The 13851-nt window shown below is 35.1% G+C and overlaps 3 protein-coding genes and 1 pseudogene across 4 annotated transcripts; 2 read left to right on the top strand and 2 right to left on the bottom strand.

The window, feature by feature from the left end:
- Positions 1-1549: 1549 nt before the first annotated feature.
- Positions 1550-4581, top strand: LOC142547952 (uncharacterized; annotated as a pseudogene).
- A 296-nt stretch (positions 4582-4877) lies between these two features.
- On the top strand, positions 4878-6629 carry LOC142548440 (uncharacterized). The gene is made up of 3 exons (XM_075656762.1): positions 4878-5108; positions 5739-5860; positions 6187-6629. The coding sequence occupies exons 1-3, from the start codon at positions 4973-4975 to the stop codon at positions 6514-6516; spliced, it is 588 nt and encodes a 195-aa protein (XP_075512877.1). The 5' UTR covers positions 4878-4972; the 3' UTR covers positions 6517-6629.
- A 110-nt stretch (positions 6630-6739) lies between these two features.
- On the bottom strand, positions 6740-9579 carry LOC142548439 (protein DEEPER ROOTING 1-like). 2 transcript variants are annotated; one of them, XM_075656761.1, is made up of 5 exons: positions 9337-9579; positions 9198-9261; positions 8475-9028; positions 8179-8323; positions 6740-8040 (listed from the first exon to the last, which is right to left on the bottom strand). In XM_075656761.1, the coding sequence occupies exons 1-5, from the start codon at positions 9340-9342 to the stop codon at positions 8021-8023; spliced, it is 789 nt and encodes a 262-aa protein (XP_075512876.1). In that variant the 5' UTR covers positions 9343-9579; the 3' UTR covers positions 6740-8020. The 2 variants fall into 2 exon arrangements, with proteins under 2 accessions (XP_075512876.1, XP_075512875.1); XM_075656760.1 differs by having other exon boundaries at positions 6740-8323.
- Positions 9580-10885: 1306 nt separating this feature from the next.
- Positions 10886-12868, bottom strand: LOC142548334 (subtilisin-like protease SBT1.8). Its single transcript, XM_075656638.1, has 2 exons — positions 12221-12868; positions 10886-11002 (listed from the first exon to the last, which is right to left on the bottom strand). Exons 1-2 carry the CDS (start codon positions 12866-12868, stop codon positions 10886-10888), a joined length of 765 nt encoding a protein of 254 aa, XP_075512753.1.
- Between the last annotated feature and the right edge of the window lie 983 nt (positions 12869-13851).

Genomic DNA, 13851 nt, shown 5'->3' with positions numbered 1-13851 from the left:
AGATCATTCCAAGGTAACAAAAAATACCAATACTCAACCCAAGTTTTAGATCACAGTAAAAAAAAAAAGATGATCACTACTTTACTTCTTTATGTTGCAGGTATAGAATAACAATCACAATTGAAGATGGAATGAGACGGTAAAAATAACATTATTTGGAAAAGTTGCGGCATCTTTTGTTGGATGTTCTATTGAAGATTTCATTCAAATTCATGACCAGGTATAAAAAAAACAAACAAATGATTTTATATCTACATAAATAAAATATTTAGATTTTCAATCTAACAATAAAAATTTGCAATGCAAAATTTACCAAATAACCATGTAAAGATTTGCTAATTAAGTCAACCAAGCTCCACACATTCTTGTTCAAGTTGGATAATTCAGTAGAAATACGTGATGGAGTGTTAAAGATTGTGGCAAAAATCTATTGAGATACATGACAATTATCCAACAACAAATGTCAATATCAGGAAACGGAGATCTCGGAAGATTATCAAGCAAACTAAACAAAGCAATGTACCGCCAAAGGTAGAAAAGTCAAATGAATTAAGCATCAACAAAAACATAAAGATCCATGAAGATGAAGATGAAGATGAAATAGAGATTCGAGATGACGAACCAATTGACGCCTACAAAAAAAGAGCTAAGAAGATAAAAATCGATGGGTACAAAAAGATTTCAGGGGGTCTTCAAATCAAAGACAAGAAAATGTCATGATTTTATTTGTTACCAAATAATTATTTATTAATCTATTAATAGTTATTCTTATTGCAAAAATAATTCCAACATATTTAAATAAGATTATTATATACAAATTATCTCTATTTCTCTATGTGCAACGCACATGCATTTATCTAGTAAATCTTAAATATAGAAAACTTAAGAGAGATTGCTTGTGTGTGTGATGTGAAAACATGTTGAGCAAAATTACCTGACAATTGGTAATAGGTTAGACACCATTAATTTGCACTAGTTGCCGTTGAATCACCCACCTTCTCGCGCCGTGTAAAATTGTAAAAAGAAGGCAGATATTATTAGATCCAATAACCATGATGCTAAGACATCCAGTTTTACGCAGAAAAATTATGAAAAACATGTAAATATAAAACATAATTGTATAGACCGAGAATGCGAATGTGTGATGTAAAAACATGAAGCGCAAAGTTGAATTATCTGGAAATCAATAATCTGTTGACATCAGCTCCATTAATTTGCATTGAGATTTATCGAGAAGAAATCAACACGGGAAGCAAAAGGGCGAGGAGCTTATTATACAGGAGTTCCGTTAGTATTTGAATCAATAACAAGATTCTTAGCAGTTTCCACATGATTTTTTCTCAATAAAGAGGCCAGAAAATCAAAATAAGATGTTTGTTAAAAACATAAGCTAAAGAGGAAGAAGAACATTTGGCAAGAAAAATTCAATCTTAACAGCTTGATGATGTGAGGAGGCATCACCAAAGGCAACATTTTGCGGAGGCAGGATTCCGAGCCATCAATTTGAAATTGCCCGCATCTTATGAGCAGTAGAATAGTATTCTTGGCATATGTACAAATGGAAAATTTTAAGCCTGCCTCCAATGAAGCAACCAAGGTCCTTGTTTGCTCCACATTCCCAACATCTGGTACAAAACTTGTTTGAACTGTGCAATCAATTTCACAAGGTAAGCAGCTATTCGTCGTGCTATACTGTTCTCCTTTGTAATCCACTTCAACGTCCACTTTCTCCCCAAGAAACGTCTTTATCTGAAGGAAAACCATCAGACTTTTTGGGGAGAGAAGGTGGTACTAGCTCATTTACCTTCTTCTTATACTGTTCTAAGGTTGCCTCAAAGGAAGAAATTGGTAGTTGAGGTCCAAAAGGCTTGTGCTGCAGCATCATTATAAGTATATTCAGAGCAGACTTCCTGACCATGAACTTGTATCTTCCAATCTACCTGCTGAGACCTCATTTCACAAACCAATTGAAATCGAATGATCCTCACATAATTCACCTGAAGAGTCCGACTCCTATTGTAAGCAGAGACGTGACAGGCAGAAGCGTTCCCGCACTTTACTTATTTCACAATGAAGGATAGGAAATCTTCATCCGCGTCAGGTGAGCCAAAAAGCAACGAGAGGTTGATATCCAGTGAGTTATCAATCAAGTTCAAGTTTATTATTCTTCCCATTTGGATCTCCAATTCCATGAGTTCACACGTAGTCTCTTCCTGCTGCTAACTGCCACCTAAAGAAACCGAGATCTTCAATGTTTTAGCCATTACAAGATCATTTTAGAAATGATTTATCTAGAATTTGTGCTCATTATTTACAATCAAATTCGTCTTTTTTAACAAATCCGGACACGTTTGAGGCTGACAATCATATTCATTTCTGTAATCTCAAACTGATAATAATACTGCCTCATGTTAAAAGTTTCTCTACTTGCGTAAGTATAATCATACTTGCAATATTATACTTCGTGAAACTGAAATTGAGATCGAAGTGGCTTCTTACTACACTTGTGGTAACCAAAATTTCTGCTTGATTATTGCCTCAGCAAATGAATAGATTCGCGGTGGCGAAACGGCTGCTGCCGGCGTTGCCCATCATGTTCCGTCAACACCTGTACTCACAAATCCAAGGCTTTTTTCTACTGCAGCCGGATCTGAAACCGTTCCCCATTGTGTGTGTATTGTAGGATGTGAAAATGGTCTCGTTCGCGAAACTTATGGATTATGATTTTAGTGCACAATAAAACTAGATAAATAATCAATGGAATTGTATTCAATCCCATCTCTGATTTCATATCAATGCAGCCTATAGAATCCTAATGTTATTTTTATCTGTTTCCGAGTCTTTAAATCGATGGTGACGTACCTAATGGATTGAAATAATCCTTCTTTTTCTTGGGAGAATTGGAGTGATCGCGTAAGTGTGAAACTACTTTCTGAAAATGGTAATAGTGACTTGCAAATTTTTAGCAGATTAGATTAGGATGGACTGATGCGGCCATGATTGCGGGAGCAACAGATGTTGGTGTGTCACCTTCTATTGTCGGTTCTTTTCCTCGGAAAGAAGCTTCCCTAGTGTAGGTATACATTTTTAGCATCTATATTCATGTTTATTTGGGTGTTAGAAGTTAGAACAACACCAAAACAGAATGGCTTGTGACCAGGATAATGGATTTGTCCTTTTTATGCTCCTCTGGGATTCATAATATTTATATCTATTCAATGCTCATAGTTCTTAGGCCATGGAGACACATTCTGTGGATAGGCTTTTATATATACTCATTGATCAATGCTCTTTAATATATTTGCTTCAGTTTTTCATGGATGATTGTCTGCAAAGGCTAATAGACATAGTTGAGACAAACACTGAATTGGAAAGCTTAATTCCCGGTCAACAAAATTTCAAAGCTTGTCAGAATTCGAGTAGAGATGCAGGCTCCATGAATTTCAAAATGGCCCCAAGCACTTAGCATACAGGTGAACCTTGTTGTCTCTCCCAGCTTGGGTTTTCATTGAGATGCTCGTGCAAGTAAATGCTTTATAAGATGAATTGTAGGCGCAACCCTTGAACATGTCTGCGAGCTTCAAGCAGCGAGCAATGCTGTTGATGAAATTTGGCATGCTGCTGGGGATAAGGCTGTTGACATCGATTGGTATGTGAAGCGCACGGTCCTTGGTGGGATATACTCCACAACTGAATTATACATGCTTACCGATGCTTCCCCAGGTTAGCATTGTGATCTGATTTTTTTCCTTGCGTGATTCAGATGCTATTTTTCAGGTCTTGACAAAGCCTGTGATATTTTTTTCCCTTCTGTTCTCACGTGCTAATTCCATGTTATACTTGGCAGGAACATTCTTGGCATTTGATCTAGCTTTCTTGTTGCACAATGTTGTTCACTATAACTTTTTATCTGTCAATACAATTCACTATTAGCATAGCTGAATTAGTAGTGGTACAGCTTGACTGGCAGATAATATAATTTAAGTAGTGTCGTTCCTCTCTGTTTTCTATACAAAGGCTTATTCCCTTGTCATGCTATCGATTTAGATGTTCAGAATACGTGGGCATTCTTGGATGGACGAATTAAAGATGCATTTGATCTGAAAAACACTGTTCAGGAGGTAACCATATTGTCTCCTTTTCATTGCTTCTTTGGTCACTTGTACTTTTTTCATGTACATAAGTTGCTAATAAGTATGCGGTATACCAATGAAATGATCTGCCACCAAATTCCATGATACGAATTTTTTTATCCCAAAGCTTTTAGAGACTTGCGAATTTGCAGGCCAAGTATCTGGCGCTGTGGGAGCTGGAATGGGCAGATCCGTGCAAGGATTTGTGAAGAGAGTGTTTCAGTCTTGAGTACTTAATGAGGGTGAAATAAGAATGATTACTCTTGGATCAAGAGTTTTCAAGTTGACATTATCTTTTTTTCCTCTTTCTATGTGAAAATGTTATTGCACACAACACATTTAGTATACATCAACAAGTGAAGCAATCTGTTTCTGGAATATTTATCGATAGCCGTCAAATTTGACAAAACAGATTTCAAGGGCCAACACTTCACCTTCAGATTTTTCGACAAGGTTGATTTTATTTTTGATTTCATGTGTTTTATTTCTCTTACGATAGATAACATTGTTTTCACGATTGTAAGAGTGTCGGTCTTTTAAAAAAAAAATAATTTTTGTACCAAATGTGAGATATCACAAAATTAGTTGCCTTGTTGAATCAACCTATCATCTTAAATTTTCAAGTTAGATTAATTTTTTAAATCTAAAGTTCAATAATAAGTGAAGGGGTATAGACCGTATAAATCATTTCCTTCAATTTTATATAGAAACATAATTCCGGAAACTATTTTTTACAATATATATCACATTACTATTCAAATTCAACACAATCAGGCAACCACACAGCAACTTCGATCGAATCAGTCTCCAAAAATCGGAGTCCAAAAAAAGCAAAAAAGATGAATTCAACAACAGCGACTGCATCAGAGATCGTGGCAAAGTTGAATCTAAAGCCTCATCCTGAAGGTGGGTTTTACTCGGAAACGTTCAGAGACTCCTCACTCATTCTCTCCAGATCTCATCTTCCCTCTCAATGTAAGTCTGCACTTGTTCAACATTTCAGTTGTTTTGTTATAGGTCATGGATCCTTCGTTTAAATTTGTTTTGAATTTTATATGAACTGGGATAATATATTTATAAAAGTTTTCTTTTTTTGATTGGGATCTATTTTTCTTGATCGAATACGGCTGCAGATTGCTTCTAATAAAAATTTATGTTTTTTTTTTATAGTAACATTGATACAAGCTGAAACGGTGTTTGATTAAACGCATACTTGTGCTTCAGATGTTGTCCTTATTTAGCTCGAGATTAAGATTCTAGGATTTTGTTCGCTGATAAATCTTGTAACTTTCTGTATACGTCTGTATTTGGTTTCCAGTGTATTAAATGCTTATGCATTTATAATATTTTTTGTTCTCGGAGTACACGATACTTTATTCTACAACTTTTGTGCTGCTATGAACTTGATTAATCCGCTATATTCATTTTATTATTCAGAATATGTAGGCGAACGACATACTTCATACATGTAGAACTTTGTTCCTGAGTGTGCGATAACTTTCTATTCACCGAGTTCTTACTCCAGAAATTTATGCTGCCATGTTACACCTCGATTTATCTTTGTGCCCCAGTTCTTACTCTGTTTCGGTAATATTTCACATGCAGATAAGGTAGACCGACCTGTTAGCACATGCATATACTTCTTGTTGCCTTCTGGAAGCTTTTCTCACCTCCATCGCATTCCATGTGCAGAAACCTGGCATTTTTACTCGGGAGAACCTTTAACGGTGATCTTCTTTCTTATCATTTTGCAAAATTTCGAATTAGAGAAGCTGCTTTTGATTTTTTTTTTTTTGGATTACCATGTGTCAGATAATGTACAATGCTTCTTCTTTAATGGATGTGAGTAGAAAAAAACACTTCAAGAATCTAGCGAAAATAATGTGTATTATCATGTCTCTTGCATGATCCTTCATAGGTTTTTTCTCAAATTGATCTCTTGTTAATTTGTGCATGGATAATTTGAAATAGCTGTATCTTAGCATTTAAGTTTCATGTTCCTCTGGACATGCTCTTTTCGACATTTCTTTGTATGAAGCCAATTCCACTCCAGGTATTTGAATTGAATGAAACTGATGGGAGTGCAAAATTAACATGCCTTGGACCTGACATTCTTTCGGAGAATCAATCAGTGCAGTATTCAGTGCCTCCAAATGTCTGGTTTGGTTCATTTCCAACCAAGGACATTGATGTTGATATTTCCTCCGACACGGAAGTAATCAAACAATCGTCAAGGGATCCAGAGAAGCACTTTTCTCTTGTTGGATGCACATGTGCGCCTGCCTTCCAATTTGATGATTTTGAGATGGCAAATCGTTCAGAACTCATTTCACGTTTTCCGAAGTATGAGTCCCTCATTTCTTTGCTCACCTTCCCTGACTAAACACTATGTTATTTGTATGTTTACTACTGCATGCTTTATATGTAAGTTTATGAGATTTATCTTTCGAACCCGAATATTACTTATTCATAAGAGTGTACTTGCATAATCTAAACCATCGTCATATGCCTTGGATGCTTGATGTTAATTGTATCTTTTGTCTTGCAAGAATAAACCTTTTTAATAGATTTGTAAATAGCTATGTTTTTTTTATATAAAAGGGGTTTTGAAAATAAAAGAAATAGATAAATTGCAGCTATTTTACGATTCCTTAAAGCATGATGCAATGCAGTGCTTAATGGTGGCAATTACCGACAGCATAGAGTTACCACTCATGTTTTGTTATGCAGTGGATTGGTAACCATTTCTTGATCTAGTTGGTTAAAATTTATTGGTGAAGTCGTTATGATTCGCATCAAAAAAATTCTAAGTTAATGCATCGGTTATAGGATTGATATTATGTGTCAGTTAATCTAACAAAGAAATTAGCCATTTGAATCGAAAATAAATTTCAGTTATCCCGTTGGATGACGAAAACCAAATTTGTATTTGACTAGGAATCAAGATTGTAACCTCTACTGCATCGGTTATAGGATTTCTTCGTCAGTTTGTTTTCTTTAGAGTTGGGAACAAATGCAAGAGGAAATTGGATAAAACCTTGTATGTGTGAAAACAACAGTATGCTACATTACAAGAATGGACTAGGAACAATGAAGTTAGTTATTTGGTTAATATTTATCTGTACAATAGCTACTTGGGCTGACTAATGAATCCCCATATGCCTTAAGAGAGTTGGAAGATGAATGGTATTTCTCTAGGTACTAATGTGATGAAAACTTGATCAGATGAATCAGGAGAGTTCTTTGTGAAAATTATACTTGTCGCTCGGAACCTCTTATGTTGGCTTCTATTTTCTCTAAGTGAAAAAGTAAATTGTAAGTAAATCACAGTATGCTGGCGCCGACTATGATAAGATGCAAGAAATCCTTGAGGACTTTATGATATTTCTATCTCATGATTACTGTTGAAAATCAGTTCAAAAAACTTAGTTTTTTCGAAATAATATTGCAATTTAGAAGAACTGGGAGTTAAAGTATTTCACTTTTTTGTTGACTATGAAGAAAATATAGATTAAAGAATAAGTCAAGCATGGTAAAATGACACATTCTAAAGCTTTTAACACAAACCATGACAGAAAAATACGTGCGTCCCCTAGAGGACTATACATAACTTCTGAAACTAGTATCTGCCTCCTCAGTCGATTAATGTCTTGAATTTTATATTCAAATACATTGTGAATTGTATCTTATTCCTATGTGAAACACCTCAATGTCATCGTTCAAGAGAATAAAATACAATTCACCATTTTAGTACGCAGTACAACTGTAGAATAAATAGAAAATGTTGAAGCATCTTGGTACCCGAATATTCCTTATTGGTGAAGACAACACAAATTGCATTTCCAGATGGTATCCTGCGTGTTCCTTGTAGTAGGAGACAACACAGATTACATCTCCAGAATAATATCTACAATCCATAGAAACTGTGGAATTAACTTACAACAAGATATGAAAGCACTGGAAATGTGATAATTTAGAGTTCATGTTGCAAAAAAATGCAAGTATTTTTCACAATATTGTTCGCAAAAATATGTAGTATGCTTACATTCTCTATCTGTTTTAACCCATTTGCTTCCATCTGTGGCCTCTTTTGGCTCTTCACCATCACTATCTCCCTCATCCATATCCAGATATTTCTTTGGGCTAGACCTTTGAGGGTAGACCCTTCCATTCAGGATGGCCCTTAAAATCTGTTCATAGATAGGAAAAAGATTGACCTTTTTTGTACTTCGAACAGAGTAGACACTTAAAATCTGGAAGAAAATAGTGCAAGATCATGATGCTAGAATGTGTGTTGGTTTTTCTGTGAACATTGGCTTATCATTTAGTTTTAAAATGTACCTTGTCCATTCTTGAATTAGCCAACACAGGCCCTGTAATTGGATCCCTTATACCGGCAGTGAGCACAGATCCACCTCTACACAGGAATGCCTTCTTGAGAAGAAAAGACAATGACCTTTTACCAATGCCACCTCTTTTGTTTTCTAACCTTACATTGTTTCCTTCCCTGCCATGATCTGAGCTCGAGGTTTGATGGAAGCGGGAATTTTTCTTTTCTGGCACACTATTCTTTGCCTTGTTGATAATCTTGTCATCGTTTACTAAACCTTCCAAGAATTTCTCCAGCGATGCATAATACTTTTCCAACTCCCCAGAAAAACTAGAATCAGTGGAAATATGTTGATTGAGAATTATTCTCAACTTTTTATCAGTTTCTCGGGAATCTTCTTGTGTAATGTGTTCCAGGTGATCTGGACTTCTGGGTAAACTTGAGCTCGCTTGAATATTAGACTTGTCTGAGTCTTTGAGACTGTTATTTCCAAAAGTCCCAACAGCAAGTAAAGCATTTGGCCAATCATTGAATTCTTCTCTGCATGATTGATGAATCATATGATCTGTATTGACGAGACATTGGAATATTTTAAATTAAATCATTTTTCAACGTTCATTAATTATTTGCAATGGTATTGAAGCCTGGTTTTAAAATTTTCTTGCATGCATTGATTCGAATAACACTTGAACATTTTGCTTTCTTGTTCAAAGTCGACGTGAAAAAAAACTCACGATTCATCCCTGATTCTTGATTTAGTTGACGATGGCTCCCTTTCTTTCTCAGCAAACTGAAGATCTACACCAATAAACACAACCACATTAATGAAATCCAAGACCGATACTCCAAGAAACAAATTAGAATAAAAGATACCTTCATTTGTTGACGAGAACTACGGGTACTGTTTCAAGAATTTGAGAATGTTGGGTATAATATAAGGTATATTTCGAGAGAGATTATGTATTCTGCTCAAATGCCTTGGCTACTGAGGAAATTAAGCTTCGTAAGTTTTATACACAGAAATGTTGTCGGTGGGGTAGTGAGAAATTTGGCTCCAGTTCCCAAATAATGCCTCTTCCCATGTTATCTAATCTGTTTAAATCTTTTCTTTGATTATTGAGATTTAGTGGCATTTATACTTCCCCATGGGTCGTAAGCACAAACAACAGTGCATATTTATTTAATACATAAATCAAGAAAGTTCGGACCATTGAGTTTATATATTTATATTGAAGTCATTTTGTGTTTCAGTACGATAATTTACCTAATACACACTGAAAAAAATAACGACTGTGAATTCTATTATCGTACCAAAAAAAAAAACGAATATTGTTCCAGTGAAACAACCAAGATGCGCTAAGAGAGCTAAAACAGCTAATATATTTGGTTCTGGTATATTAATTTATAATATTTTTGGAAAGAGAAAACTGTATTTTTGTCATATATATTTATCATTTTGCTATTTTGGTTTTCTACGTTGTCAAATTAAATTTTAGTCCTATAAATTTCAATTTTTTTGGCATTTTTAATTATTTTTCATCGAGAATGTTAATGTGACATTATATACATCGGTGTCATGTCAGAACCATATCAACACCACATTGTTATCAGTTCGGAAAAAAATAAAAATGTAAAACGGACTAAGACTGAAGTTTGACAACATATAAAACTAAAATTACAAAAAAATAAATATATATATATGATAGTAACGAAGATGCTATCAAGAGCAAAGTAGAAATTGTAACGTAAAATTTGTGGGTCTCCCGTTGGGTTTGAAGCTTTTAAAATGCTAATGAAAATTAATGCAAATATCCAACTTTACACCTAAGTTTGGTTGTGAGATTGGTCTTCTCCCGATCATTTTCTTTTAATGGGTTGAAATCATCCAATTTTAGCACATAACATTTTTCTTACACATTATTACCTACCTGATCATGCATGTTCTGAAATGGCGACTGAAAACTACGTTACACAAGTCCCACTTTCTTGCTGTTTTTAAGAATTTAGATATTATTATCTGATGAACAAATCACATTTTTAATAGATTTTTTTGAAAAAAACAAATATAGTTTATTTTTGTAGATAAAATATATATATATAAGGAATCTAAAGTTGGCTGCCCAAAACAAACCCATAAATAGAATAAATTAAAGTTAAGCTATTGGAGAGAAGATCATATGATGTCGGGGATTAATTTTCTTCTGGTCCGATTCTTACTTGGGTTTTTGCATGTACTACGGATCAGTTTCTCCGAGATTCGGAAAAATGAATTCATCGTTGCGGCTCATAAATCGACATAAAATCATATATCGACCATTTTAGTTATACAAATGAAACAATATTAATCCAAAATTAATGTTTTATAGTATATTTCATTTCATTTCATGGACCTCATAGAAACCCTATTTATAATTGCAATGTTTCATTTAAGTGCTCGACTTTTGCAGAATCCAACAAACGAAACCATCCATATAACCTTAGCTAAGCAAACACTCCACATGTTCTGATTCAGCCCCATATACCCAATTCCTGATTCCACCTACCCCCATTTTCCTTTATTATATTATATTCTAGAAAAATATCTTTAATAATTTTATACATACGTGGCTTAATTATTTAAAAACCCCTCAAAATTAAATTAAATTAAATTCCATGGATGTGTTATAAAATCGAGGGGTCCCTCCATCTCAAACCCATCCATGTCCATGCACGTGAACTTGACTTTAATTAATTAATTAATTTGCATATATATCCAGAATTGCATAAAATTATATATTATATTTCATCAAGAAGTTGAAATGTGGCGTCCCATAAATATCATATGAGTGATCTTCATCACTTGCGATTATGGTAGTAAGATGAGAAATTAGTTTTTGTTTTTCATTAAATTGTTTATTTTTAGGATTTGGTCCACTCAGTTTTTTCAAATTGTGGTTTAGATATATTATCTTTTAATTTTCGTCCATTTTGGTACAATTACTTATGCGATATCGAAAAATATCGACGTAACATCGACAAATAACAAAAATAGCTAAAAATTAAAAGTTAATGCATCCAAAACCAAAATCTAAAAATGAACAATTTAATAGATAAAAAAAATACTTTCCCCGATCAGATTAGTGAAGTGAATTTATATTTCTTTGTGGTCAATAACATGTACGAAACTAACACTTGGTGTTTCCTTTTTAGTTATAGGTGGTAATTTTGCAACTCAGATTACAACATTAACTGATCTAACATAAAGTTTGGAGTCTGGTAGAAACAATTGTAGCTCTTCGATAATTCACATTCCGATGATTGAATTAACCTAAAATTTATAATAATAAAATAAAATACGTGATATTGACTCTTGTACCAATTATATGAAGCGTTCTTTCAACTTTTCCAAACGTCATATATAGTCATGGTAATGATTCAACTTATTCTGTGGTCTAAAACAAAGAAACATTTAGGATACTATATTTTGTTTACAATTTTCAAGCACCGTATAAATATGGATATGATCTTTTAATGAACAAAAATAATAAATTATGACAAAGGAATTAGGAGCAATAGCATGCATGTCCCCGGCCATGATCAAAACTACCAATGGGCCTTGATCTTAATATATATGTTATAAGCCTTCTTGCTCTATATTTTAATTATCACATGATTTGGGCATTTGCTAACATTTTGAGTCATACATATGTAAGAATTTACACCTTTTTTTAATGACATTTAATTCTAATATCATACTAAATAACATTCGTTCACCTACCACGAAAATGAAACCGGGCTGTTCACTTGATGTTTTGCGTTGCTCCAAGTAAACGAACCAAACGCGCTCTGAGCCGATGAATCTGCATCCTTTCTCAGGTTTAAATATTGTAACTGTATAGCGTCTCTTACCGCCAACTTTCTTGAAAACAAGGTTGTCCGGTTTAACATCCACCCGAACAGCCGGTGGTGACACGATCGACGCATGGTAAACCGAACCTTCCCGCCCTACATTTGTCAGCTCCCGGGTATACCTTACGACCCGAGACTTATTGAAAACAACGGCGAAAGATGGGTAATTGAGCTTGCACGGGTCACGGAATTTCCTTCCACATGTGACGTTAAGACGATTAGTTATTGTCTCGATTTCTTTGATGGAGTAGTTTGAAGAGCAAAGAAAAGTGATGTAATATTCGGGCGTGGCGTCGTACACGAGCCCAGGGGAGAGGGCCTTGAGAGGGTCGACGTGGCCGGCTCCGTAAGCCCACGGGGTCAGAGAAGAGAGGCCGAATGCATCGAGAAGAGTGGAACCAGTGCTGTCGATCGTGTAGGTGGTGGTCACGAGGGCTGATTTGATGGCGCTGGGGCTCCAATTTGGGTGTGCTGCTTTTAGCAAAGCTGATATTCCGCTAACGTGCGGGCAAGACATGGACGTGCCTGTAAATTTTCAACATGCAGTTAATTAATGTGTTAATTTGTACCAAAAGAAAATCATATTGGATGGATTTTCCAAAGGTGCATGCTGAGACGGATGTATTCTAGGGCTGTACTGGGCTGTAGCCCTGCCCACTTTTTTAATAATTTAGCGATGGTTTTTCAAAAACCGTCGCTAATATTTGCGACGGTTTTAGTAAAACCGCCGCCGATCTGGATCGACGACGGTTTTAATTGCACCGTCGCTACTAGTGACGGTTTATTCAAACAGTCGCTAATAACAGTCGCTATTAGCGACTGTTTTTTGAAAAACCGTCGCTAATAGCGACGGTTGTTTCAAAAACCGTCGTACATCAATGTCTTAGTCCAATCAAGTCCCGTACATTTACAAGGATGAGACCAAATTTATCCTCTGGTCCGCCCCACCTCAATTCTACAAAATTTCTCTCCCAAGTCCCAAGCCCTTTAGCGACAGAATAGAATTGCGGACTCCCGAAGAAATCGAATTGCTCATCGGCAAGGCAACAATCCAGGTAAGAATCGGCTATACATTTTTTATTTTGTTTTTTTATAGCTTCTCTGTGTGTGATTTGTGGCTTCTTGATTGTTTGTTGTTGAGTTGTTGAGTGACTATTACTTGTTTATTTGGTTAATAATTATTTTATTCTTGTTTAGGATTATAAATTGAACTATTTCAAAATGAAATATCAATCTGCTGCAAAGAAAGGAAAAACATTGATATCCTCTTTCTTTAAGAAGAGAGATCGTCAAGCTAGTGAAGATACTTCAATTCCTACGGTCCTTACAATGCAACATCAATCCAGTGAAAGTCTTCTATTTCCCAATATCCAAATTCCTTCATGTTCCTCTCCTAGAGACGATCATCAGTCTTCGTCTACTTTTATTGAACGAGATCCAGGAAAAAGAAAACAGATATGTGAATATCATGTTAATGTACGAGATGAGATAAGACGTTCA

The sequence above is a fragment of the Primulina tabacum genome, chromosome 6 (genome assembly GCF_025594145.1).
Source record: "Primulina tabacum isolate GXHZ01 chromosome 6, ASM2559414v2, whole genome shotgun sequence".
Classification (NCBI taxonomy): Eukaryota; Viridiplantae; Streptophyta; class Magnoliopsida; order Lamiales; family Gesneriaceae; genus Primulina; species Primulina tabacum.
The sequence above is the reverse complement of the archived record's forward strand: the minus strand, read 5'-3'. Positions and strand labels throughout refer to the sequence as shown.

Coding starts and splice junctions, on each gene's coding strand:
- LOC142548439 (XM_075656760.1), bottom strand. Junction 9,029..9,197: donor TCAAGAATCAGGGATGAATC/GTGAGTTTTTTT, acceptor TCGTCAATACAG/ATCATATGATTCATCAATCA. Junction 8,324..8,474: donor CTAATTCAAGAATGGACAAG/GTACATTTTAAA, acceptor ATCTATGAACAG/ATTTTAAGGGCCATCCTGAA.
- LOC142548334 (XM_075656638.1), bottom strand. CDS start 12,868: ATGTCTTGCCCGCACGTTAGCGGAATATCAGCTTTGCTAAAAGCAGCA. Junction 11,003..12,220: donor AGCCCGGTTTCATTTTCGTG/GTAGGTGAACGA, acceptor AAATGGGGGTAG/GTGGAATCAGGAATTGGGTA.
- LOC142548440 (XM_075656762.1), top strand. CDS start 4,973: ATGAATTCAACAACAGCGACTGCATCAGAGATCGTGGCAAAGTTGAAT. Junction 5,109..5,738: donor ATCTCATCTTCCCTCTCAAT/GTAAGTCTGCAC, acceptor TTTCACATGCAG/ATAAGGTAGACCGACCTGTT. Junction 5,861..6,186: donor ACTCGGGAGAACCTTTAACG/GTGATCTTCTTT, acceptor ATTCCACTCCAG/GTATTTGAATTGAATGAAAC.